This window comes from Pempheris klunzingeri, chromosome 13, assembly GCF_042242105.1.
Source record: "Pempheris klunzingeri isolate RE-2024b chromosome 13, fPemKlu1.hap1, whole genome shotgun sequence".
Classification (NCBI taxonomy): domain Eukaryota; kingdom Metazoa; phylum Chordata; class Actinopteri; order Acropomatiformes; family Pempheridae; genus Pempheris; species Pempheris klunzingeri.
In genome coordinates, this window is record NC_092024.1 from 19276581 (window position 1) to 19302726 (window position 26146).

General features: G+C 41.9%; 2 protein-coding genes across 2 annotated transcripts in view; one reads left to right on the forward strand and one right to left on the reverse strand.

The window, feature by feature from the left end:
- syne1b (spectrin repeat containing, nuclear envelope 1b) overlaps positions 1-26146 on the forward strand; it is a 78047-nt gene that overhangs the window by 47523 nt on the left and 4378 nt on the right. Inside the window, exons 83-144 of the mRNA XM_070842275.1 lie at positions 102-267; positions 381-536; positions 705-857; positions 1001-1183; positions 1348-1485; positions 1793-1978; positions 2143-2265; positions 2389-2571; positions 2876-3019; positions 3178-3366; positions 3594-3719; positions 4145-4258; positions 4367-4528; positions 4997-5191; positions 5310-5486; positions 6462-6653; positions 7087-7218; positions 7510-7610; positions 7747-7900; positions 8044-8172; positions 8274-8429; positions 8763-8972; positions 9265-9366; positions 9445-9564; positions 9801-10001; positions 10136-10309; positions 10423-10554; positions 11181-11377; positions 11576-11708; positions 12209-12391; positions 12567-12716; positions 13088-13264; positions 13375-13530; positions 13650-13805; positions 13972-14142; positions 14309-14442; positions 14620-14824; positions 15057-15239; positions 15354-15500; positions 15590-15744; positions 15834-15981; positions 16076-16170; positions 16616-16850; positions 17252-17446; positions 17725-17850; positions 18005-18160; positions 18769-18927; positions 19258-19424; positions 19583-19745; positions 19891-20078; positions 20188-20338; positions 20458-20640; positions 20833-20970; positions 21438-21629; positions 21794-22121; positions 22976-23044; positions 23829-23956; positions 24283-24409; positions 24592-24803; positions 25351-25551; positions 25666-25794; positions 25910-26122. Of these exons, the coding sequence (XP_070698376.1) occupies positions 102-267; positions 381-536; positions 705-857; positions 1001-1183; positions 1348-1485; positions 1793-1978; positions 2143-2265; positions 2389-2571; positions 2876-3019; positions 3178-3366; positions 3594-3719; positions 4145-4258; positions 4367-4528; positions 4997-5191; positions 5310-5486; positions 6462-6653; positions 7087-7218; positions 7510-7610; positions 7747-7900; positions 8044-8172; positions 8274-8429; positions 8763-8972; positions 9265-9366; positions 9445-9564; positions 9801-10001; positions 10136-10309; positions 10423-10554; positions 11181-11377; positions 11576-11708; positions 12209-12391; positions 12567-12716; positions 13088-13264; positions 13375-13530; positions 13650-13805; positions 13972-14142; positions 14309-14442; positions 14620-14824; positions 15057-15239; positions 15354-15500; positions 15590-15744; positions 15834-15981; positions 16076-16170; positions 16616-16850; positions 17252-17446; positions 17725-17850; positions 18005-18160; positions 18769-18927; positions 19258-19424; positions 19583-19745; positions 19891-20078; positions 20188-20338; positions 20458-20640; positions 20833-20970; positions 21438-21629; positions 21794-22121; positions 22976-23044; positions 23829-23956; positions 24283-24409; positions 24592-24803; positions 25351-25551; positions 25666-25794; positions 25910-26122 (10048 nt within the window). The remainder of the gene's footprint in view (positions 1-101; positions 268-380; positions 537-704; positions 858-1000; positions 1184-1347; positions 1486-1792; positions 1979-2142; positions 2266-2388; positions 2572-2875; positions 3020-3177; positions 3367-3593; positions 3720-4144; positions 4259-4366; positions 4529-4996; positions 5192-5309; positions 5487-6461; positions 6654-7086; positions 7219-7509; positions 7611-7746; positions 7901-8043; positions 8173-8273; positions 8430-8762; positions 8973-9264; positions 9367-9444; positions 9565-9800; positions 10002-10135; positions 10310-10422; positions 10555-11180; positions 11378-11575; positions 11709-12208; positions 12392-12566; positions 12717-13087; positions 13265-13374; positions 13531-13649; positions 13806-13971; positions 14143-14308; positions 14443-14619; positions 14825-15056; positions 15240-15353; positions 15501-15589; positions 15745-15833; positions 15982-16075; positions 16171-16615; positions 16851-17251; positions 17447-17724; positions 17851-18004; positions 18161-18768; positions 18928-19257; positions 19425-19582; positions 19746-19890; positions 20079-20187; positions 20339-20457; positions 20641-20832; positions 20971-21437; positions 21630-21793; positions 22122-22975; positions 23045-23828; positions 23957-24282; positions 24410-24591; positions 24804-25350; positions 25552-25665; positions 25795-25909; positions 26123-26146) is intronic.
- Positions 1-26146, reverse strand: part of fbxo30a (F-box protein 30a) — an 89917-nt gene that overhangs the window by 21340 nt on the left and 42431 nt on the right. The gene's annotated exons all lie outside the window — the stretch shown is intronic.

A 26146-nucleotide genomic window follows, 5' to 3' on the forward strand; every position in this document is an offset into this window, starting at 1 on the left:
ATTGTTGTATTATTTATATTACAGACATTCTCTACTTTTTATAAATTAAGCCATTTTCAGCCTTTCAGAATTTCAGTAGTCATTTTTCTCTTTGCTTCCAGCCTTCTGACACAATCAAGGACCAAGCGGGCTCAAGCAGCTCAGGAACTGAGGGACAGAGAGGAAGTGGAGAAGGAACTTAGTGTTGTAAAAGCCTGGATTCAGGAGACCAGGGAGCTTCTTCTCAATCCCACACCAGACATTGATTCTCTGCTGCAGGAGCTTGAGGTATATCCCACATCTAAAAACAGAAATATCCTCCAGTCATCCCCAGAACATTGCTATTTAAATGTTATTATTTCTGAGGAAGGTTACATGGGTCTTCAATTTTTTGCATATAGGTTGTACATGGAGATGTGATCACGTATCGGCAGAATGTGGATAAATTAGCAGAGCAGCAGCAAAGCAAGTACCTGGACCTCTACACTATACTGCCCTCTGAAATCTCCATGCAGCTGGCAGAGGTCTCACTTGCATTGGGTGCCATTGAGGATCAGGTACTGTATCATTTAGAAAGCTTTCAATGCAAATAAGACCTTAATGGACCTCTTTAAATTTTATATTGACCTGAATTGCTACCAAATCTCAATTCCGCAAAGACACACCAACAGTATGTTAGGAATTTCATCATGTGGCATTTCTTGACATTTCTGAAAATGTTCTAGGTTCTATCGAAAGAGAGAGAAATTCAGAAAACCAGAGAAATAAAAGAGGACTTCAGCTCTAGAATCCACGGCATCTCTGAGAAACTCAAAGCAATTTCTGCTAAATTCAAGGAAAAATCTCCTGATGTTGATCATGCCAAAGAAGAGGTCAAGGTGGGCCAACTTATTTTTGCTTGGTATTATTGTGAATGTGTAGTTGATACAGTTGGCTCAGAAATACTTTACTTTCACTATCATTCAAGACAATTAGATATTGTCATGATACAACATTGTACATGATTCATGTCTTTTCTCAGAGCCTGGCAGAGGACTTGGATTGTTGTGGTCGCACCCTTTCAGAACTGGATGCTGCTGTACAAGAGTTTGGCCGCAGGAACCCCCTACTGGCCAAACAGCTTGGTGATGCCATCAGCAAACTATCAGAGATGCATCACCACACAACACGGCTGGCAGACTGTAGGAACAACTGGCTCAAAAAGGTGTGCTTTTTATGGTCTCTTACACATAGCACTGTTGCGCTCACAGACATATTATGTTATGCGACAATATTCAGAAATTGTAGAATGATTACACAGGTACACAGCTACTTTATTCATCTATGCTGTGCGTTAACCACCTGGCTTCTCTTATCTTGGCTCCTTAGGCTGTCTGCTATTTAGATGAGTATAATGAGATGCTGGACTTCATTGTGAGGTGGTCGGAGAAAGCAAAAAGCTTGGTGAGAGCAAACATCATCTGGAACTCCTCTGTTCATCTGCAGGAGCAGATTCGAATGTACCAGGTGAGTGGAGCGCCCAGATAGACATGGGTTCTATTGTCATATTCAACTACAGACATTTTGGTCTTTTAAGAAGTATTTTGGGCTCTTTACTCTCCTCCATATTATTTGTAGAAGGAAATATGTAAATGTATGGACACGATTAGAGCAGGATTCATGCTTATCCACGCGCAGTTAATGGACACATCTGTCTTTTTACTCAGGCGCACATTTCATGAAGTGCACATGTTGCAGTGAATGAACAGTCTCTTTCCACCAGGGGACCATACACACATGCCTTTTATTCACTGCCTCATTGCCCTTTGCTTAGGCTGTCCTTCGTGAGTCTCGGGAGCTCCATGGAGACCTGGAATCCATGGCAGAGAAAGTGGAGCTTCTGTCTGAGGTGCTGCAGGTCGAGTCTATGAGCCAGCAGGTTTGTGAACTCAGTCGACACACTGAGGAGCTTCAACAAAGCATCAAGACACGGCTGCAGAGCTTGGAGGATGCAAATAAGGTACAGTGACTAAAAAATTAAATTGTTTGTTACTTTTATGAATTGCTTACTTTTCCTGTTTCTATTGAGACAAGTAGAAATTCCCTGAAGGAGTGTTAGTACTTTTAGCTCACGCCTTGTGATAAATACACCCTGTAACTGACTGGTCTATGATATGTCCCCAGAGCATGGAAGCCCTGGAGTATGAAGTTAAGGCCCTACATGTTGCTCTGGAGCAGGTCCAAGCCACACTGACCTCACCAGAGTTGGCACGCCAGAGCCTCAAAGAACAGCTGGCTCAGAGACAGGTAATCACACCACATTACAACGATCCATGATATGGCCGGTATTTTGTAACAAGGTGCCTTGGATGCTTACTTTGCACATTATGGCTTGTTAACAGTTCCACACAATGTAAACTCTTTTTGCAGCGTCTGTTGGCAGATATGGAGAGCTTCAAGCAGCAGGTGCAGGCAGTGCAGCTGTGTCAGAGTGCTCTGCAGGTCCCAGAGGAGGTGATGCCGAACCTCGCCATCTGTCGTACAGCGCTGCGTCTGCAGCAAGAAGCCAGCCAGTTGCAGCACGTGGCCATTCAGCAATGCAACATCCTACAGGTACATTAGGGGGTGCTATTGTGTCAGCAAAATAACGTCAAAGTGTTGTCAACTTGCATCTTGACACAACATGCAATGCAGAATGTCCATAGAAAGGCACGTCGAGCAGCTTGAGTCACAATGCTGTAGAGAACGAGATGTATTTTGAAGCCTCAAGCAAATAAAATCAATGCACAAAATCTTGTGACAGAGCTTTGTTTTACTTTTACTCCTCTTCATGTTTTTAGAAGTGCACTGTTTTTAAATGCAGTAAAAATGATATTTTCAAGGTCTGTGTTAACAGTAACTTTTTTTTTTTATCCAGGAGGCAGTGGTGCAGTATGAACAATATGAACAGGAAGTAAAAGACCTACAAGGGCTGATAGAGGAGGCACACCGTGTCATTCAGGACCGACCAATCCCCACAAACAACATCCAGGAGCTGCAAGCCCAGATCCATCACCATGAAGTACAACACATGAATTCACTCACTTAAGCCACCTTTCCTGTACAGGGAGGGAATGTAATTCTTGTAAAGTGGTAGCAGTATTAAATGCAGATCCATTATTATTGGTGAAATTCCCTCATAACTGCATAGTAAGTTTCAAATCTTGTATTTTTGAATAGGAACTGGCCCAGAAGATTAAAGGTTACCAAGAGCAAATCGCCTCTCTGAACTCAAAATGCAAGATGCTGGCAGTGAAGGCAAAGCATGCCACCATGTTGCTGACAGTGAGTGATGTGGAGGGACTGCCTGAGGGGCTGCAGGAGATCGAAGAGGAGAAATCCAAGAAATCTTCAGCACAAGCTGTCATGGTGAGAGAACACAATATACCAAAAAACATAGTGCTTGCATTCAGACGATGGCATCGCCTAATTAATAAACCTCTTAACTCATTCTGCTATTTCTGGCTTTCACGTAAAGAGTTCCATCAGAGTTTTATTCCTTTAACTTTACTAATTAATCCTTTTTGCCTGCTTTTACTATCCAATCCACCTTGCATGTCTGCTCTTTTGTTAATGTTTCTTTCATGGCGAGCCAGATGACGGCTGGCCGCTGTCACACCCTCCTGTCTCCTGTAACTGAGGAGTCTGGGGAGGAGGGCACTAACAGTGAGGTCTCTTCTCCTCCTGTCTGTCGCTCTCCTTCTCCCATCACTCACACTGAAGCCACTATAAGCAAGGTATCTACCTTCTTTCTTTCTCTTGATAGTTTTTTTCCCCAGTCATAATGGCCTTTAAGCAAAATTATACATACTTGTAAAATGTGTGGTTTCCATCTGGTCTTTCTTTTTCAATAACCATTCTCTATTTTTTCTGGAATATTCACTTTTCTTTTTTTTTTTACTGTTAACTGTGTAGTCAGACAAAACACTGTTGATTAGCTAATCCAATTAATAATGAAGAGGGCTGAAACAAACCAAGTGTAATAATCCATATCTATTCTGCGCCTGCACCCGCAAATTCATCATGACTAACAATGATTCGGGAGCTTTATAGAATTTAAGAGCTTTATAGATCTGAATCTGTTTTGCCATCTGTTTCATAGCTAATTTGTCTCAACTGTTGATGGCGCTGTTTGAATTTTTTTTAGATTGGAAGAGGAACACTCACAAGAGCTCCGATCCAAGAATTATACGACCCGACTTTTGAGTCTGTGGCCAACTTGGATGACTTGCAGCGCTCATGGGAGACGTTAAAGAATGTGGTATGTGAATAATACAAGATGTCAGCTTGGTGTTTCATTGATTCTCAGTGAGTGTTATCATGTTTTCAGGCTCAGCACTTTTACATTTTTCAATTGGTCCTCCAACAGATCAGTGAGAAGCAAAGGTCTCTGTATGAAGCTCTGGAAAAGCAACAGCATTACCAGGGCTCACTCCAGTCAATCTCTTCTAAGATGGAGGCTCTGGAGGCCAAACTGAATGAGCCTCTGGAGGCAGATAAAAGCCCAGATAGCCACATTAAGGCACATGAGGTGAGTCGTTGCAGTATAATGAAGGTTTTGAATAGTTTGATGGAGAGAGAGCTTTTCACATTGACAGGGTAGGATACTACCTCATACCTCATACTATACTAACTCATTTTAATGTAAAGTATACTTGTCAAACTATGTCATATATACATATATACATATATACGATGCAGGTCTGTTAAAAGTGTATTTTGCATTTATAATATCACACTTTGCAGTAAATAATTTGTTTTACTGTAAAATGTGTGTTTAAATATTACATCACTGTTCCATCAGCTTCAACTACCAATTTAGTTTGGATTGAATATAGAATAACTGCTCCATCTATAGTTTAGATGTAATTCTATATTTATTGTATGTCAACATATATAAATAATATAAAAATTGATATTACTTCCTTTCAACCAACATGGAAATTAAAGTCAGGCAATATGCACTATACAACCCCTGTAAGAATATTGTCTCCTCTAGGGTCTGATAGAAGAGATTCAGAGTGTGCAGGAGGAAATTAACAGGCTGCAGACGAGCTTCACAGAGGATCTGGCCTCCTATGCTGTAGATTCAGACATGGCTGAGCAGCTGGCCATGCAGTCCTCCCTGGCTGTGTTGGCTGAGAGGATGGCCACCATCCACATGAAGGCCTCAGGGAAACAGCAGCTATTAGAGGTGATTTTTGTGGAAATTTTGAAACTACATAAAAGTACATTAGATACAGTTTTATTCATCTATCACTAAATAAAAAAATGGATTAATTTGAAGTAAAATGTGATGTGCCCTGCCCCAGGACCGTGTCAGTGACCGTCTGGAGGGTCAGCGTCAGGAAGAGGCCATACAGCTCTATCATTCGCAGGTAGATGAACTGGACCAGTGGTTGACCAGAATGCGCAGTGCTGTAACCTTCATCCTTGAACCTCAACCTCTAGAGGAGACAGATATGGAGGATCAGCTTGCTGAATCTCAGGTAAGAGCTCCCTCTGCTGTTCATTCAGACCTATGGCTGCAAACCTTTTAATTGGAATTAAGAATCTTAAGAATTAATATATGAATATGAGGTTACTTAAAAATGTTTATGTCTCTGTAAATTGTCAGTAATAGCAGCAATGTCTACTGGAATATTGTTTTATAATTGTCCAGCCATTGTCTCTGGTCACTACACTAATGTAAATTAGCCTGTGGATTATTTACATCCATCTTATACTTCAATATTTTGTTTCCTTTAACACATGTGGATCATCCCGGGGGCCAAGAACGTTTCAGTAGGTAAACAAGCGCATTAGCAGAGTTAGAGGGGCATTCAGATGGCTGGGCTCCTAAGCAACTCTAGCACTAGTCTTAAGCAGATTATGCAAATGTCTGTCTGACAGGGGCCTGTTAGCCACACTGAATGGAGTACTCAGGGGTTGTGGCTTTTAGACGATTAATAGCTACAGCTGCTGGGATTGGTGTTGGTGACAAAGCTGCTAGAATATCCAAGTAGGGGAATCCTAGAGAAGGCGAGGGTAAGGCAGGGCGCATGGACAGTTACTCTCTGCCTCATTATACCTGCTGGAGCTACCGATTGCAAAGCAGTAGTGGCAAAGGTTTTCTAAAACAAATGTTTCTTAAAACATTGGAACAGCGTTCACTCATGGGCGTTGTGAACTGCTCTGGACTTAGAATGGTGTTCTGCACCGTAGAATTGCTTTTGCCGTGTGAGCATGTATGTTGCAGAGCATGGAGCATGAGGGATTAGTGGTAATATGTTGCACAGGAGGCGAGGCGGGAGAGGTGGGCCAAGGATGAAAACAGAGGGCGAGCTCTCCCTGTCCTGTGGCTGGGGAAAGCTGCTGGTGTAGGGGGTTCAGCTGGACCCTGGCCCCCTGTTTGTCTGGAGAATCTGTTGCTGTCAGTGGTGGACACCATGTTTGAGCTGGCGTCTCTCCTCCTGCTACTGCAGAACATGCTGCTGGAGATTGAAGAGAAGGTACTGGCCCTGTCAGAGCTGTTCATGCACAGTGAGAACCTGCTGCTGGAGGGTCGGACAGAGACCAGGGAGGAGGCTGAACAGCTGGCCAGAAAGTTACACATGTTGAAGGGTGGCCTGTTGGAGCTGCAGAGGATGCTACAAGATAAGCAGACTAACTTTCAGGTGAGGTGACCCCAAGCTTTAAATGCATTTGCATGCAATGCCAACCTTTTCACAATACCATCGGGTTCAGTCTACATGGTGTTACCTTGCTCACAATGTAGATAGAATAATTTTTTCAACATCACATGTAATGTTTTCCTTCTAAATGAACCATAAAGATCATTTTTATACTCATACTACTACACCACCCTATTCATCAGAGCATGATAATACATTAGGCTGACCTAAGTGTTCGGCCTATTTGTTATCTGTCTAGAGGCCAAGCATAACAAAAGATGGGAGGTCAGCAAAGAGAATATTGAATATTTGTTGAGAATCTCTCAACACCCAGTGATAAATGTGCAGAACCTCTGAAACAAAATGTAATTACTGCATTTGATGCTGCCTCGCTGTTTTTCTTAAATGTTTTGAAATACATTGTCTGGTCCCACAGGGCTCTCTGCAGGAGCAGGAGGACAGTGAATCAGACTCGAGCCTCTCTCACAGTCCCAGTGTACAGGACTGGCTGGCCCAGGCCCGGACCACACGCTCACAACAACACCAGGACAGTCTGCAGAGACAAAGGGTACAATGTCACATACATTTTTGTTTCCTTATTTAGGACCCAGTATTCATTGCAATGCACTGGACTGCACCAGGCCACTGATACTAAGACTGAAATCCTCTTTCTTTAATGATTTGGGGTTTTTTTGTGTGTTTGTTTTTGCTGTTGACCACTATCAAACAGTGAAGCACACTTGCACTGGAAAATGATATTGTTACATATTGTTACGTTAAAACTATTCTGAATTCAATTAACTATATCACACAAAGTCCAATCTAACTGTGCGTCATATTCTTCATATTTCTGCTTTAGGAACTGGAGGAGCAGCTTGCAGAACAGAAAAAGTTGCTCCAGTCAGTTGCTAGCAGAGGAGAGGAGATTCTCATTCAGCAGGCGTCACCCAGCAGTGCCAGGTATTTTACACACTATTAAACCAAACAGATACACACTTAGAACTCAAATCAAATTAATGTAATTAATGAATTCATTTTCAATGGCAGATTACAATTGGAACCTTTTTAATTTTTTGATGATTTTCTCACTGTGCAGCACAACAGAGCCATTTTCGCCAGCAGCTTTGGTTGAGAGGGAATCTCTGGCTGCTCGAGAGCAGATGAGGCAAAGATGGGAAAGCCTAAGATTAGAGCTCAAAACCAAACTGCAGCTCCTGCAGAAAACCCTGGAGCAGGACCACAAACAGCCGGTAGAAACCCTGTTGTATTGTTACTGTGACAGACAATAAAGGTTATCTTATCTGATCTTATTGTTAGCATGAAGTTGTAGCAGCAGTTAAGTGTGTTGTAAAGTGTATTGTTGTATACATTTTTGTTGTTGACTGTTTTGCAGGTATATTCCAGAGCGTCTCGTGTGGCCACAGCTGGATCAATGTTCAAAGGAGAAACACAGGCTGACAAATCCTCCCTGAAGACTCTGTATGATAACTTCAGACAAACAATTGAAGAAATGACATCTCAGGTCTGACTATTATAAAAAGATTATTATACTTTTTAATCCATTACAATGCATTATTAAATTATGTAGGTCAAAGGAAATGTTTGACACTCTTGTGTGTGTAGCCCGGTGGTGGTGAGGCACAGGTGCCGCAGATGGAACAGCAGCTCTACGCAGCTGTGTCATCCACCTCCTCCTGGCTGGATGGTGTGGAGAACAACGTCTTCTCTGGCTCAGTGCTGCTGGCTGAAAATGCAGAGACCCAACTACAAAAGCAGGAGGTATGCTTAGGGTTATATCTGCTGCTTCTTCAGTTTTACTATATTTTATTATTTTAGAAGGTTTGAAATAGCAATAGCATTATGTCATGCTAATTTCTGGAACTGTTGCATTTTCATCCTAAAGTTAAGTTGAAAATACTAGATCTCCATAAGAGGTTGATTGCTGACACAGTATGTGGCTAAAGATTAAAAATTAAGATTTTTGATGGATAATAACAGTAAATATGCAAACATGATTCAAAACTGACAACCAAAGTTGCAGTGTATCTATTGATGTAATCTTTTTGCAACTTTTTCTGAACTGTCTTCTTCTTTCTCTCTTCTTTCATCTAGACCTTAGAAAACGATGTGAGGCATGTCACAGAGGATGTAAAGCTCAGCCAGGCTCTGCTAGCTGGATCGTCAGGATTGAAACATGAGGACCGAGCCCTGCTCGAGGACAACCTTGACTGCCTTAAAGAGAGATTAGGAGCTCTGGGTTGTGCTCTGGGGCAACGCTGTGACCACATGAGGACCAGAACACATGAGCTTACAGCTTACCAGGTTTGCTTGTTATTTTGCATTTGTTGCTTGTCAGCCTTTTATATTTTATCATCTCCACTACAAACCAAAACTTTCACTAATATAGTCAAATTTATATTGTTAATGGCTACGAAGGATTTTTTCTGTATTATGTTATTTTGTTGTTTTTTTATGTTAAATCCTCTTTGTTTTCATTGACTTTGATCATAGTTGCACACAATATTGTATTTATACACACAGTATTATATTTATCATAAACTCTTACACCTTAATATACGTAAATGTTCCATGAATTATCTTATCTCTAATACAGACTGAGTTGCAACTTCTCCAAACTGCTTTAATTGAGACCAAGTGCCAGATCCTACAGGCCTTAGCTGGAGCCATGGATAGACCAGCCTCAAAACAATTGGAGGTAATGCAAGCTTTGGTATAGACATGCATCGTCTCCTACTGAGAACAGAGAACAAAAAGTGAATGTCATTTCTCATAGGTTATTGCCAGTGCAGAGGAAAGCCTGAAAGACTTTGAACAGAGGATTACAGAGCTCAAAACCAGGGGGGCAGCGCTACAGGCGGACCAGATATCAACAAACAAACTACTAAAACTCCAGGTAAGGTACATCAATGATAGCTCTCACTAAAGGCTGATCAGCCTGAAAGCCTTGTGATAAAATCTACTCAGTATGGGTTTTACTTAACTTAAATAGTTTCCTGAAATAATGAATATCATTAGTAATAGTACAAGTAAATAAAAGTACAAAACTTCTATTTATGATACTTATATTATACAAATGTTTTGTTTTGTTTGAGTAGACTTGAGCAGACAAAATTCTTTGTGTGTTTCCAGGATTCCTATGAGGAGCTGGTAATGACGGTGGGTTCCCGGCGCAGTGGGCTGAACCAGAACATGGCTCTGAAGGATCAGTACGAGCGTGCTCTGCAGGACCTGACTGACCTGGTGGACACGGCTGAAGACAAGATGGCTGCCGATCAGAGGATCATTGCCAGCTCTGTGGAGGACGTCCAGAATCACTTGGACAAACATAAGGTTTGGTCAACTTGAGGAATGCTTCTAATCAACAGTGTGTGAAAACATTAAACACAAAGCTCTGCTGCAGACAGACTACAGAGAGAAAAATAACTGCTGAATGGTGTGTTTGTGTGTCTGATTGTCTTTTCTAGGAGTTCTTCCAGGGTCTGGAGTCACATATGATTCTAACAGAAACGTACTTCAGAAAAATCACTGGCTTGATGCTGCCGAAAGAGAGTCAGGCTCTGGAGGAGACTTTGGCTGAGGCTCAGAGTGTCCTCAAAGAAGCACACAGTAAAGGAGTTGAGCTGGAGTGTATCCTGGAGGTGAGAGAGGAAATAATATCTATGTTCTTCGTGGCATAGCTATGGAAAATTGTCAGCAATCATTTGTCGGCTGTTTCAGTTTCAAATGTTTTATGTATCCTTCTTTCTTTCAGACTTGGTGTCGCTTGGTGCAGGATTACCAGAGCCTGAACCGCCAATTGGAGGCAGTTGAAGGAAGTATCCCTGCCGTTGGCCTGGTGGAGGAGACTGAAGAAAGGCTCATGGACCGAATCTCATTGTATCAGGTACAAAGTGACTTCAATACAGATTTTAAGATATGGCATAATCCTTAATAGCCTCTGTAAGCTCCCTTGTTTTGATATGATACTGTTGATAAAGGACCAAGGGAAATTTAACAGGCCAGCACACATGAAATGCATCTTTCTCCTCTCTTAGCTTTTAGGTGTAGTTTTATTTCACTCTGGGAAAAGTTGTTGTGTCTCCCAGTAGCTTCCTCTTGGATGCCTACTTACGACAATTTTTATAGAGTACCACCCTCATACCTTGTTCACTGTTACTGGCTGTGGGAGTCCAAAGGCTGGTGTTCTAAAAACATCCCGAACACAGCAAAATGAGAAAATACATTTAAGTATGAGTATAGATATGTTTTTTTTAGGAAAATCATACTCATTCTTCCTTTAATGTCTGGTATCTGCACAGTACCACCTGCTTCGGCTAGATTCTGAGAAACTTTATGTTCAGTCAGTTGTGATTTAGGGGTCTTCCTCAATGACTACATGACTCTAATTGTAGAAGGGGAAAGGGTCACTCTCTCATTTTCTTCACCAAAAACCTTCTCAGATAGTATTACTCTATGTGGAATGTCATTTTTATAAGTTGTCTATCTGCTCCTCTTCCATTTTCTGTAAAGGGTCTGAAGGGGAGACTGACAGAGCACCAGCACAAGCTATACCAGGTACTGGATGAGGGCAAACATCTCTTGTTGTCAGTGTGCTGTCCTGCACTGGAGAGTCAACTCACGCTGCTGGGGGAGCACTGGCTCAACAACACCAGTAAGGTCAACAAGGAACTACAACGCCTGGAGGCCATTCTAAAACACTGGACCAGGTCAGAAACACATATCCCATAGAGACATTGAAAAACGTTATCTCTAAGAAGGGATAAGATGGGTTTAGCAATAATTAGTAATTGCACACATCTAAATGCAAGTTTCATTTTTACAAAATCAACATTTTAGCCTGAAGCAGATCTGAAGTGTCATTGTTTGACATTGTTCTATGATTGGATTGTGTTTTTTTCCTCTAGGTATCAGAGGGAGTGTGCAGAGCTTAGCCAGTGGCTGCAGTCTGCTCTGGAGCGTCTGGAGTTTTGGAATACACAGGCGGTGTTAGTCCCACAGGAGCTGGAAACTGTCAGAGACCATCTCTCTGCCTTCCTTGTGAGGCCACAGATTTTTGTTTGTTTCACCTGTATTGATCCAGAGATTCAGGCTCATTGCAAGCATCATTGCTACAACTTACATATGTAGACACATTTTGATCTGTTGCTGTCCACAACTAAAACAAGTTCCCCTGATGGAAACATATTAGTTGCATATTTGTGGAGAAACTTCTATGAAATTACTATCCAATCTGTTGCATAACATGTGTATGGTCCCTGTTAAATTAAAAAAATAAATTAATTAATTAATTAACAAACTCTGAGCCAGTGCCTCAGTCAAGGTATGTAAAGAAAGGTGTGTAATTATTAGTGCAAACTGTATTTCTTTATAATATTAAGAGTCTGTAGTAGTAATTGTTATGGATGTAGTCGTAGTAATAATCTTGCTGTGTCATAAGCAAAAAGCTCCATATTTAGTATCATCATATAATACCTACATGATATAATAATACCTCTGATTGCATACCAGCTGATGATTCCTGTCAATGTCTGTCTCAGGAGTTTTCAAAGGAAGTTGAAGGCAAGTCCAGCCTAAAGAGCTCAGTGGTAACCGAAGGCAACCAGCTGCTGCGTCTGAAGAAAGTGGACACAGTGGTGCTGCGGTCTGACCTAGCACGCATTGACTCTCAGTGGACTGAGCTGCTCACACGCATCCCAGTTGTCCAGGAGAAGCTGCATCAGGTATCGTCACATGCAGCCAGGCTGAGCAGGCTTATTTGCTGCAGGGCAAATAGGATTACTCTCTGCTGCTTCACTTGTGTACAGAAGTTTTCACACATGATTGACCTCAAACTGGCAGCTTGTGCGGTTTTGCACTGGGTATAATGCTGGCCCAATCGGTTTCATTTTTCCCCAGATCCAAATGGAGAAGTTGGCCTCCCGTCATGCCATTTCTGAGCTGTTTAACTGGATCTCACTGATGGAGAATGTCACTGAGGAGGATGAAGAAAACCTCAAGAGTGCAGTGGGGTCAAATGTCATTCAGGATTACTTGCAAAAATACAAGGTAGTGGACGTAACACGCAGAGTTATGCCACATTTGACTTTGTTTATTAAGTGCATGATGTAAAATTCTGATAGGACGCCTACAGCTGCAGCTACATACATTTTTAGCATTTTATACATTTCAAGATTGTGAAAGTTCTGTTTTTATTGTTTAGGGTTTGCAAATGTGTAAATATGTTTATTCAAGCTACAACTCAAACTATTTAAAAGCATATGTTTAAGTCCAAAATGTAGGTATTAACACGTCAGTGATTATATGTTTGTGTGTACTCTTTCTAACCTAATCATTATATTAATGTAATCTATCATTCTAATTTTGAATCTGTGACTGCCAATTTAATTATTAATCTACTGTTGTTTCCTCCAATTCAGGGCTTCAGAGTAGATTTAAGCTGTAAGCAGCTGACTGTGGACTTTGTCAACCAGTCAGTGTTGCAGATCAGTGGTCAGGATGTGGAGAGCAAGCGCAGTGATAAGACAGACTTTGCTGAGCGACTGGGAGCCATGAACCGTCGCTGGCAGATCCTACAAGGCCGCATCAATGAGAGGGTGAGCCCACAGACATCCATCCTGTTAACAGCATGAAAGAAGAACAGTCTTTGTCTTCATTAGTGCAAAATCAGGATGTTGCAATTTTAATTTGTGTAAAATACTTTCAGATCCAGTTCCTGGAGAGCCTTTTGGAGATGTGGTTGGAGTATGAGAGCAGCGTGCAGGCCTTGAAGTCCTGGATGACAACTCAAGAAGAAAGATTAAAGAGGAAACACCGGATAGAGGATTTAACATCGGTGCAGAATGCTCTCAAAGACTGCCAGGTAGGCTTCTCTTTCTGTACCAACACTTAACAAAACATGCTGTACCACTAAATGCTGTTATTATACCACCTTTTGAGTCCATGTGTTTTTTTTATCATGTGAAAACTATTAACTTTTAGGAAATGGAGGAGTTGGTGAAGGAAAAAGAGAAGGAGTTAGAGAGGGTGGAGGAGCAGGGCTGTGCGCTTGTCCAGAACAAGACCGATGAGGCATGTGCTATTGTCATGGAGACGCTTCAGGGTGTCAATCACACCTGGGCTAACCTGGACCATTTGGTAAGCTTTTCTCTTTCCCTTTTCTACGCTATGCTCTATGCTTTTTATGTGTTTCTTAGATTACACCCATCTATTCTGCTCCACTCTACTCTTCACTGTTCTGCTCCTCCTTGTTCTTGCCTGATCGTTACCATTCACTGTGTGTTTTAACTGTGTACTTCAACAGATAGGGCAACTAAAAATCAGCCTGAAATCAGTGCTGGATCAGTGGAGTCTGTACAAGCGGGCTTCAGAAGAGATCAATGGGCACCTGATGGAGGGAAGGTACTCTGTATCTCGTTTCCGCCTCCTCACAGGCTCCCTGGAGGCTGTTCAGCTGCAAGTGCATAGTCTGCAGGTATGTTAGGATGAAGAGGTGTTTGATTTATTATACCACCTGGCCTAGAGCCACACAGACAAATATTTTTACTTTGATTACATTAGTATGTCTTTCTTAAATCTTGGAGCAAAGAAGATCAGGTTTGTGGTGAATTAAGCTCTGTATCTGTCTGTCACATGTGAAGGATTTGCAAGAGGAACTGGAGAAACAGGAGAGCAGTCTGAGGAGGTTTGGTGCTGTGACCCACCAACTGCTGAAGGAGTGTCACCCGTCAGTGTCAGATTCTCTCAACAATGCCCTTAAGGACGTCAATGCAAGGTGATTAACTCTAATGTCTTTGATTTTTTTTTCTTTTTCTAGGGATATAGAATATTGATTGAGTAAACACATTTTAGCTATGGCATGACAAGGCAAGACACCTGCTGAGGTGCAGCCATTTAAAAAAAAATTCTTTTCATCATCGTTTACATTGGTCCATGTTATATTTGCTCCTAGATGGACTGGCTTACTGGAGGAGATTGCGGAGCGCCTGAGAAGCAGCAAAGCCCTCCTTCAGCTATGGCAGCGCTACAAGGAGCTTTATGAACAGAGCTGCAGCAGCATCCAGCTGCAGGAGGAAAAGGCAGACCAACTCCTTAAGCTCGCCTGCAGCAAGGACATCGCTGACGAGGAAGTGTCTGACTGGATCCAAGAATGCAGTGTGAGTGAAGCCACAGCTGTCTTAACAACAATGACAACAAGAAATGATACTTCTTCTTTAGAGTTTAGACAATTTTTGTTTGTTTTCATCTAGTGAAAGTTTGATGATGTTGAAAAATGCCCCATCTGTGTGCCTACCAGTTGATATATTTTTTTCTATGTATTCTATTTTGTTTTTTAGTTTTGAATGAAAAAGATACTTTACTCTAAATGTTATGGATTCTTTGTCTCAGGAGATGCTCCGTTCCCAAGCTCCAGTGCAGGCCTCCCTGCAGGTTCTCCAAGAATTGGGAAATCAGCTGAAACAGCAGGTCGACACATCAGCAGCATCAGCCATCCAGTCAGATCGCCTCTCACTCACCCAGCGGCTGGCTGCTGTGGAACAGGCCCTTACCAGACAGCTCACCACACTGCAGGTAAAGAAAAGGATTTATGACAGATAGTTTTAACTTCAGTTTAAATGATCAGTCAGACAATCAGAATCATGAGTTTTACACTTATGGCTTGCTCATATTTTTCTTCCACACCAGACTGGAGTTCAAGACTATGAAATCTTTAATGATCAGCTGAATTCACTGGGGTGCTGGATAGTTGAAGCTGAGGAGGCTCTGAAGGTGCAAGATCCCAACGGCTCCACTGATCTGACAGCCATCCAAGACCGCATGGAGGAGCTCAAGGTTTATTTTGTTATTTTTGTTTTTTTTGAAAGAAATTTGAAAGAATTGATTGTCCTTAACTTGAGAAATGTAACGTTTGTCTCTCGCAGCGACTCATGCTGAAATTCAGCAGTATGGCTCCTGAACTGGAACGTCTTAATGAACTTGGTTATCGGCTCCCTCTCAACGATTCGGAGATCAAGCGCATGCAGAACCTCAACAGGAGTTGGTCAACCGCCTCAGCACAGACCACAGAGAGATTCAGGTATGACACACAAAAGAAATGCCCTGAAATGTATAACTGTATATCAGTTTCTGCTGTTGCTGTTGCTGATGCTGTTTGATTTCCTGCAGCAAACTCCAGTCCTTCCTGCTACAGCAGCAGACCTTCCTGGAGAAGTGTGAAACATGGATGGAGTTCTTGGTGCAAACAGAAGAGAATCTTGCTGTGGAAATTTCTGGGAACTACCAGAGTTTGATGGAGCAGCAAAAAGCTCATGAGGTTAGAGTCCCTTTGTAGTAAGTCCCAGAAACAGCTGTTTTAAAAAAAAATAAAAAATGCATCAATCACTAATCATCAATATGTTGTCTTACAGTTATTCCAAGCCGAGATGTTCAGTCGGCAGCAGATCCTGCACTCCATCATCAGTGACGGACAGAGGATGTTAGAGCAGGGTCAGGTAGATGACAGGTAAAGAACTCCAAATGACAGAGTTTCTAATCTGTTAGTCATTATTAATATCTTATACAGCAGGTGTGTCAACTTATTTTAGTTCAGGGTCCACATACAGCCCAATTTGATCTCAAGTGGGCCAGACCAGTAAAATCATAGCATACTAACCTATAAATATCGACAACTCCAAATGTTTCCCATTCTGAAAATGTTCACATTTAATGAACTATCTTTTTACAAAACATGGTGAACGATCTGAAATTTGTCTTCTCTGTAATTTTTACACTTTGCAAAGTCATCCCGCAGGCCAGCTTGGACCCTCTGGTGGGCCGGTTTTGGCCCGCAGGCCGTATGTTTGACACCCCTGTTATATAGTATTGCTATGAGTAAAATATTGCTTGACCTAGTAAATTCGTTTCTCTTTCCCACAAAAAATCCATTATATGGCTTCCCCCTCCTGCAGAGACGAGTTCAACCTGAAGTTGGCTCTCCTGAGTAACCAGTGGCAGGGCGTAGTGCGGCGTGCTCAACAGAGGCGGGGAATCATCGATGGTCTTATCCGCCAGTGGCAGCGCTACAGAGAAATGGTGGAGAAGCTACGCAGATGGCTGGTGGAGGTCTCCCACCCTGCAGAAGCCCTTCAGGCAGGGACCACAGTACCTCTGCAGCAAGCCCGCTCCATGCTGGATGCTGTCCAGGTACATAATGTAAAAGCGTATAAAGTACACATCTCAGATTTGTCCAGATGGTGCTGGACAGAAACATACATTTTAGTCTACCCACTAATATTTCCAGTAGAGGCATTTATTCACCAAATAGAGTAACGTTTTTGTCCCAGTCAATCTTTGTCAGATTGACCAAGAAGTATTATGCAGTCGATCCTGGCAACAAGGTTAAAATCATGATCAGTGATGATGAGAATAAACCTACTTGGAAAACATTGAAGTATTGGATGCAAAGGGGGATTTAAAAAAATGACTCATTCTTGGTATCCCACGTACCTGATACTGAATTAGGTATGGATGGGCAGGAGAATAACAGATGTGTAGCTTAATGATTAAGAATTATTTTATCTGAGTGATTGTGGTTACTGTTTCAGCTGAAGGAAAAGGTGCTGCAGCGTCAGCAGGGCAGCTACATCCTGACAGTGGAGGCTGGCAGACAACTGCTCCTGTCGGCTGATAGCCGGGCAGAGGTGGGCCTGCAGGCAGAGCTTACTGAAATCCAGGAGCGATGGAAACATGCCAACATCTGCCTTGACGAGCAGAAGAAAGAGCTTGCCATCTTGTTAAAGGTAAACCAGACAAATTGTCCTCAGTGTGTGGAGTACAGGGAACGTTTTAATGCAAGTTTTAATGTTTTTTTTGTTTTGTTTTTTAACAATTTGCACAAAATAGGAACAACCAGCTTTTATCAATGATTAAAATGAGGAATGCCATTCAAGTCATGATAGAGAAATTAACAGAATGTATGTTATGAATGTAATGGAATGACTGTGGATTTATTTTGCTGTTTGCTTATTAAGTTAAGTTATACTGATGCAGTTGCAAACATTGTTTGTGTCATGTACAGGACTGGGAGAGGTGTGAGAGAGGTATTGGTGGATCACTGGAAAAACTTCGAGCCTTCAAACGCCAGCTCTCTCAACCTCTTCCTGATCACCAAGAGGATCTGCAAGCTGAGCAGATGCGCTGCAAGGTACATAGAGTTCTTAAATAAAGAATAAAAAATGAATTCATAAATAAGTTCCCTCATCTGTTAAGCTGTCAATTTTGTTCAGGTGAGGTGTAAAAGTGCTGTCTGCATCATTTAGAAATGAATGCTTTGATAATTGCTTTTGTTTCAATAATAGGACCTGGAGAATACATTTGATGGCTGGACTGGGGATCTGGCTCATCTGACTGTGCTGCGAGAGTCCCTGTCTTGCTACATCAGTGCTGAGGACCTGTCTGTCCTGCAGGAACGAATTGAGCTGCTGCATCGACAATGGGACGAAATCTGCCACCAGGTACAGTGCACTACACAGTACCTGAGCATAGCTGATTTTCTGAATATACTGTATACTGGGTATCTGATCAGCTACCAGGGCATATTCAAGTTAAAGTATGGACAATTAGGCGTCCTGGTCATGTCTCTGCTGTTCTTTGATATACCAAATGGTGGTGCTGGTGTCAAACAAAATTCTAAGACTTTGGATCTAATAATGTATAACAAGAACCAAAGCATCTCCTCTTTGTTTTATTTTTACTTGCAAAGTTCTTAACAAAGCTGTAACTCATGAATACAATATGCCCTGTTCTCAGATTACTTAAATGTAACTTAAATGGCATTTTAATACAAGTTCTAAGAGGGAACAAGCTGCGTGCTTTGGCGTGCAAAGTGAAACCTCAAGATCGTGTTTTTTTTCAGTTGCATCCTGTATAGGGTAGATAAAATGTGCACACAGGAAACACAAAGAGACAGACACCTGCTGCTCGATGCAAATCAATCAGTCAGTCAGTCAGACATTTTGATATGGATGCACCTTTGTTAAACTATAGCATGCATCACTTAACTGTTTTATACACTTTGCACAGTGATGCACTTAACTGAATATATATTGCTGTGCCTCTGCAGCTGTCACTGCGCAGGCAGCAAGTGAGTGAGAAGCTGAATGAGTGGGCTGTATTCAAAGACAAGCACAAGGAGCTCTGCGAGTGGCTCACCAACATGGAGAGTAAGGTCTCCCAAAATGGAGACATCAGCATTGAGGAGATGATCGAGAAGCTCCGCAAGGTAAACAGAAACATGCCTGAAGGACATCTTTAACATAACATTAACATTTAGTTGCTTTTAAAAAGGCTGCTAGTGCCTCGCTACTTATCACCATGTCTATCTGCTATTTCTGATTATTTCCTTTATGTTCTGTTTAAATATTTGGGTGTATCACACCCAGGGATGCACCTTTCATTCATCCTTGTTGCAGCCGTTGCCTCAGCCAGACACATTCATGGCTCCTTTGTTTTATTTCCGTTTTGTGTTTATAGTAAAATCGTATTACCTTCAGTCTAACGCTGTTGCTTTTAAGTACAGCATTCAAACTTTTGCCTTTGCATTGGGTCTCAGGACTACCAGGAGGAGCTTACTGTGGCTGAGGAGAATAAGCTACAGCTGCACCAGCTGGGAGAGCGTTTGGCCAGAGCCAGTCACAAGAGCAAAGCAGCTGAAATTGAACAGAAACTCAACAAAGTCAGCGACCGCTGGCAGCACCTCCTGGATCTCATCGGAGCCAGGTGAAAAAATGGACACTGACTCTTGAGTAACTTAAAAAGTGCTGGAAATTGTTCCAGCACATGCAGAATAGGACACAAAATAAATTTGCTTTACTGTTTTCAACCAGAGTATCTTGCATTACATGGTACTGACAGAGTTGAATGAATCATGTTAATAGAGTGAAGAAGTTGAGAGAAACTCTGGTGGCAGTGCAGCAGCTGGATAAGAATATGAGCAGCCTTCGCTCCTGGCTGGCCCACATCGAGGCTGAGCTATCTAAACCCATCGCCTACGACAACTGTGACTTCCAGGAGATTCAGAGAAAGCTTGATCTGCAGCAGGTAACATAATATACAGTTCTATCAATAAAATCTGTACAATACTGTATTACAGATCTCTTTCTCTCTCTCCCTCCCTGTGCATCACTCTGATGATTACACACACTCACATATACTCAGTCTCTGTTTCTGTTTTGGCACCACTCAGGAGCTTCAGCGTGACATAGAGAAGCACAGCACTGGAGTGGCTTCTGTTCTCAATCTGTGTGAGGTGCTCCTGCACGACTGTGACGCCTGTGCCACAGATACAGAGTGTGACTCTATCCAGCAGGCAACTCGTAGCCTTGATCGCCGCTGGAGGAGCATCTGTGCCTTGTCTATGGAGAGGAGACTCAGGTAAGACGTTAAAGACGAAAAGAGCACATAGTATAGATGGAAAACAAGTCTTTCGTTGATATTATTTTATGTAAATGTCTACATTTTCACAATTTTTTTCCTCTGCTAGGATTGAGGAGACGTGGCGTTTATGGCAGAAATTCCTAGATGACTTTTCACGATTTGAGGAGTGGCTGGCCACTTCAGAAAAGACTGCTGCTCTGCCCAACTCCTCTGGTGTACTTTACACTGTAGCCAAGGAAGAACTTAAGAAATTTGAGGTATTGCAAAAGTATTCTGTGTAAACTACTAAAAACTTAAAATTAAAAACAAACACATTTTACCTTGAAGGCAGCACTTTTGATTATTACCATATAACTAACAGTCTTTGTTTCTGTAGGCCTTCCAGAGGCAAGTCCATGAAAGCCTAACCCAGCTAGAGTTAATCAACAAGCAATACCGCCGCCTGGCCAGAGAAAACCGCACTGACTCTTCCTGCCGTCTGAGGGAGATGGCTCACGATGCCAATCAGCGATGGGACAACCTGCAGAAGAGGGTGGCATCAATCCTCCGCAGGCTTAAGGTACATACACTATTACAATCTCAATTTCTTTTTATCTAAATTAAATTTCAATCTAAATTTTCTTGTCACTTCTATTTAAGATGTTATCGTCTTTGTGCTTTGCCTGTATGACTGAATGTTAAATCAATTACTAATGAAGCCACAGAGAGTGTAGATCATTCTAACTGCAGCATCTCCATTTCAAATATGCAGCACTTTATTAGTCAGAGAGAGGAGTTTGAAACAGCCAGAGATGGTATCTTGGTGTGGCTGACAGAGATGGACCTGCAGCTGACCAACATCGAACACTTCTCTGAGTGCGACATTCAGGCCAAGATCAAACAACTCAGGGTGGGTTTGTGACAATATTTCAGTCCCACATGGTCTGAAAAACTATGTGTGTTTATATTTTTAGATTTATGGTAGCTTTAGATTTCCTGAACATTTTGGTACATGAGATTGTCTTGTACACTTAACATTTTATTTCTTATTTCTATAGGCAGAATGAGCAATTGAGTAAAAAACAGTTCACTGCTGATCAAGTGATAATCTATTCAAGCATTCTTACTACTTCATGATGTAGAAGGCCTAAATATGTATTGAAAAGAAGTTGATATTTCTAGCTGTCGGTATATTTGGAAAGGTTTATCTACATCCTTATCTACAAACTTTTTGTAATGATAACTATTAAGTTAAATTAGGAAACTAACATCTGGAGACGGTCATGCATTTTGAAATTGAGACTGTGAAAGAATCTTGTGTTTCACATGAAAAACAGAATTAATGAATACTTGTTTATCGGTGCTCTTCCTCCTCAGTCGTTTCAACAGGAGATTTCCCTCACTACAGCCAAGATCGAGCACATCTTTCACCAGGGAGAGGCGCTGATAGAGAAGAGCGAGCCTCTGGATGCTGCTGTCATCGAGGAGGAGCTGGAAGAGCTGCAGCGCTACTGTCAGGAAGTTTTCGGTCGAGTGGAGCGCTACTACAAAAAGCTCATACGGCTTCCTGTAAGACCTGAGATTAAGAGCATAGAAAAGATTAAAAGATTTTTTTCCAGGAGTTCACAATCTATTATGGTACAATTCCAGGAACCAAATAGAGGTTTACATATCATCTTTTCAGCACTCAGATCCTTACCACACACTGTATAAGTCATAAACTTTTTCCTCAGCTTGCAGACGATGACACTGAGGTGTCATTCTCGGACCGTGAGCTGGAGCTGGACGAGCCTGGTGATTTGTCCAGCCTGCCATGGAATGAGCGTTTGGGGGATGGCTTACTGTCACCTCTGCCCTCCTCCGGCCGCTCAGCCTCCCTGGCAGCCCAGCTGAGGACTGAGCGCTCGGGCAGGGACACCCCAGCCAGCGTGGACTCCATTCCCCTTGAGTGGGACCATGACTATGACCTGAGCCGCGGGCTGGAGAGTGCAAGCAGGGCCCTGAGAGAGCAGCAGAGTGAGGAGGGAGACTTCCTCCAGCGGCCTGCCTCAGCCTTGTCAGGTTAGATTTCAGACACACACAGTACTTACTTACTGCTTAAAATCAAAGTAATAGTGAGAATTTTAAGAAAACTGTGATTTTGAAAAATGGAGCATGGGGCATGGTGGTTGATTTAGAAGTGTAGAAAACAGAGAATGTTTGCAGTGAGAAGGGAGAGCATTCCTTAATCCAGTCTTCGGTTTGTGACTCTTAAAGGTGTCTAGTTGAAAGCCCTCGCTTTAATCATGCCATAAGAAGTTCCTCCAAAGATTTTGGTTCACTTGAATAATTGTTTGATTTCATTGTGAATACATCTAGACTTAAAGAGTTAAACTATTCAGTATTTCCCAAGAAAAAAGCAAAGAACAGAGAAAAGTCAGAAACATATGTGTAGCAGGATAATATTTTTCTCTTTCATCAGTCCATTTATGTCCACTTACTATAGCAAGACACTAAATATCAAACAGTTGATGTTCAATATCCCCCTCCCTCGGGAGGATAAACATAAGAGGCTAAAGAGACTAAATATCAGCAAGCCTAGGTAACTTGAGATAAGTTGTACAAAGAGACCATCTCAGAAAAATCAAATGTAGCACCAAATGTCAGACGACTTTCAGCCATAGCTTTAGCCATGGACCAAGGAGTATTTGTCAATGTTTGACATGTTTTATTTTAGATGCTGGATGGGTAAGGTTTGTCACACAACATGTTGTCAATACAGTATATTGTCCTTTACATTTGTGACAGACTCCATCCATCTGGTGGTGCATTAAACAAGATTAAAAATCACATGATCATACGGGTCAATCATTTAATGGAGTCAAACATTTTAATGCCCACTGCTGAATGTGTGTACTGTATAATGTTTCTTCCAGATGTAGTGATCCCAGAGAGCCCTGAGGCCTATGTTAAACTTACAGAACAAACTCTGAGGTCCTCCACTGGTAGGCAACAGCAGACCTCAGCATGCCACAAGCGTTTGGGGCCAGAAATAACAGCTGCACTCTGAGTGATACCACACTTATAGCCTATTCACCGCCTTGGACTTTGATTTGTGTTGATTTCCTCTCTTATACACACCTTAGGCACACACTGTAGCCAATGGCAACACTTTCTAACACTGGGGGATAGGGTCAATTCCATTTTTATTTCTTTAATTCACCAGGTCTGCTTTGGCCTCTTATTTTTGGCAGAACTGAAATGGAATTCAGCCTAACCCTTATTTCTAACTGGCTTTCTTACTTTAGTTTGCTGTGTGCTGTGTAGCTAACTTCTTTGGGTTTTTTAATATCTATTTTATGTTTCAGAAAAGCATGTTTTAGTGTCACAATGAGAAAGTCTGAATTTGGATTACAGATGTGTTTAAAGAAAACTCTTTGTAGGCTCCACTCACACAGAGACATATTGTGGAAGAAAAATGCTTTTGAACTCTCCTAACAAAAGTAGAACAGGAGAGCGATTCATTTGTTTTCTGCTGCTTTGTTGAGTATGTGAGGTAAAAAAAAGTTTTTAGGAAATGCAGCAGCAACCACTTGTCACACTGGGATAGGCATCATGAGTGACAAGTGGTCAGGAAATCAATCTGCATTCCTGTCTACTTCTTCTTTCAACCCATTTTTAGCTCTCCACATCTTGTGTTTCTCTGTCTGAACGGGGCCTAATCTCTTCTGAGTTGTAGTTCAAGTGACCATTATGATCAAAGATGACCAGGTGATGTTGTGTCTACAGGGGACGTCGCCTCTACGGACTCACATAGTCACCCGCTGGACGCCAGCCGTTACCACCTGCAACAAATGGATAGCAGCCGCAGTCGCACACCCACAAGCACAGAACTGGATGCCTCGTACATGGGATATGTATGTGTTGCTTCTACAGCTAAATGAGGACTGCAGACCAAAAAAACTAAAACAAAAAAACACCTTAGGAATTTTTTTGCAGCAATAGCAGCAGATATGGATATAAAGTGATAATTAATTCTGTGGATTACTATGCAATGTAACAACCAACACATTGTTATAAGACAGAAACATATGATTATTTATGTTTTTAAATAGTTATCATATTTTGTTATGATGTTACTTTCTCCTTTTAGGTCCTGTCCTGGAATATGTGATATAGCTTGTTTACTCTGATTTTACTTTACAAAATCGTACCTGTAACCTAAGATATATCCATTCTGTAGATGCGGCTGCTGGGTGAGTGCCGTGGCAGTATTGACACAGTGAAGAGGATGGGCTTTGAGCTGAAAGAGGAGGAAGACACAGTGTCTGGACTGGCAGATCCCAGCAGCTCAGAGTCCCAGACATCAGGTAATACTACATGACAACCTATTCTGCATGCATGTATTCTACATTATCATACATTTAAATGAATGAACGTGTAAGGAAAGGGTTTAAATGTGTAAATGTTGCTGGGCTTTTATCCAGCAGGCTAAAACTCTGGTGAATTCAGCTTACATAATGAATCTTTTCTCTTACATCCTGCAACCTAGGAGTGATTGAGCGCTGGGAGCTCCTGCAGGCTCAGGACCTCAGCAAAGAGATGCGCACAAAGCAGAACCAGCAGCAGTGGCAACAGCTGATCTCTGACCTGAACAATATTTGGATGTGGCTGGGAGAGACGGAGGAAGAGCTGGAGCAGCAGCGGAGGCTGGACCTCAGCACCGACATCCAGACAATTGAGCAGCGCATCAAAAAGCTCAAGGTATTATTTCTTTTATTTTGGTAAAACCTTTGTTTGCAGATTAATCACGTTTTTCTTCTTACATCTTTTTTGAATGTATGTAATTTTGTGTCAATTTTTTTCATTCCTTTTTTCAGTGTATATATATATAAGATTTCAGAAATTTTATGGCCTCAATGAAGTATACAAACGAAGGCCAATGGTACATGGATGTAGTCCTTTTAAATTGATTGACAAACCATCTTCACAGCATCAGATCTTATTGTTTCCCTCATGCTTGTTTAGCTGGAATTAAAAGGGTTTTAAATTCATTTACCATCTACTATTTCATTGCTGATCATTTCTGCCTCTCAGTAATGATGATCTTAATGATTGCAGATTGTATGAATGGTTCAACATAGCAACCTGATGCCTTTGGCCAGCTTTATTGCTTTACATGCAGTTTAGTCCTTGTTTTGGTTCCTTGTATTGTTGGCTAAATCAGATGTTTTTCTCTTTGTTACATGCTTTGTGTGTTGCTCTTGATGATGACATTAATTAACTGTGAAACGTAAATGCCTGTCTGCAGGAGCTGCAGAAGGCTTATGACAAGCGCAAGGCTATTGTGCTGTCCATCAACCTGTGCAGTGCTGAGTTTGTGCAGTCAGACACAGAGGAGTCCCGAGAGCTACAGGCCAAACTGAAAGACATGAACAACCACTGGGACAAACTGGGCGGCTCACTGGAGGAGTGGAGGTCTTCATTACAGGAAGCTCTTATGCAATGTCAAGTAGGTGCCAGTCATCTTCTTTACACCCTTTCTTTTGTCAATATGAGATTGTTTCATACAGCTGTAATATGCTCATATGAATCTCTACTGTCCCGATCCACATCTCATTAATAGGACTTCCATGAGATGAGTCATGGTCTGCTCCTTTGGTTGGAGAACATCGACCGCAGAAGGAATGAGGTGGTTCCCATTGACCCCATCCAGGACAGTGACACTCTCCATGAGCATCATAAAACACTTACGGTAGAGAAGTATAATCTGTGCAGTACATAAATACCATCCATGTAAGTGTATTAATATAAGTATTAGTATATAAGTATTAATTTCAACTTTGTTAATTCCCACATAATCCCTACAGCAAATCCGCCAGGAGCTGCTGGACTCCCAGCTCAAAGTCGCCTCGCTACAAGACATGTCCCTCCAGTTGCTGGTCAACTCTCAGGGCAGCGAATGCCTGGAGGCCAAGGAGAAGGTCCATGTTATTGGGAACCGTCTCAAACTGCTGCTAAAGGAAGTGACCCGAGACCTCAGAGAACTGGCCAAGATTCTGGACATCACAAGCAGTCAACAGGTAGATCCTCACTTACCTTATACC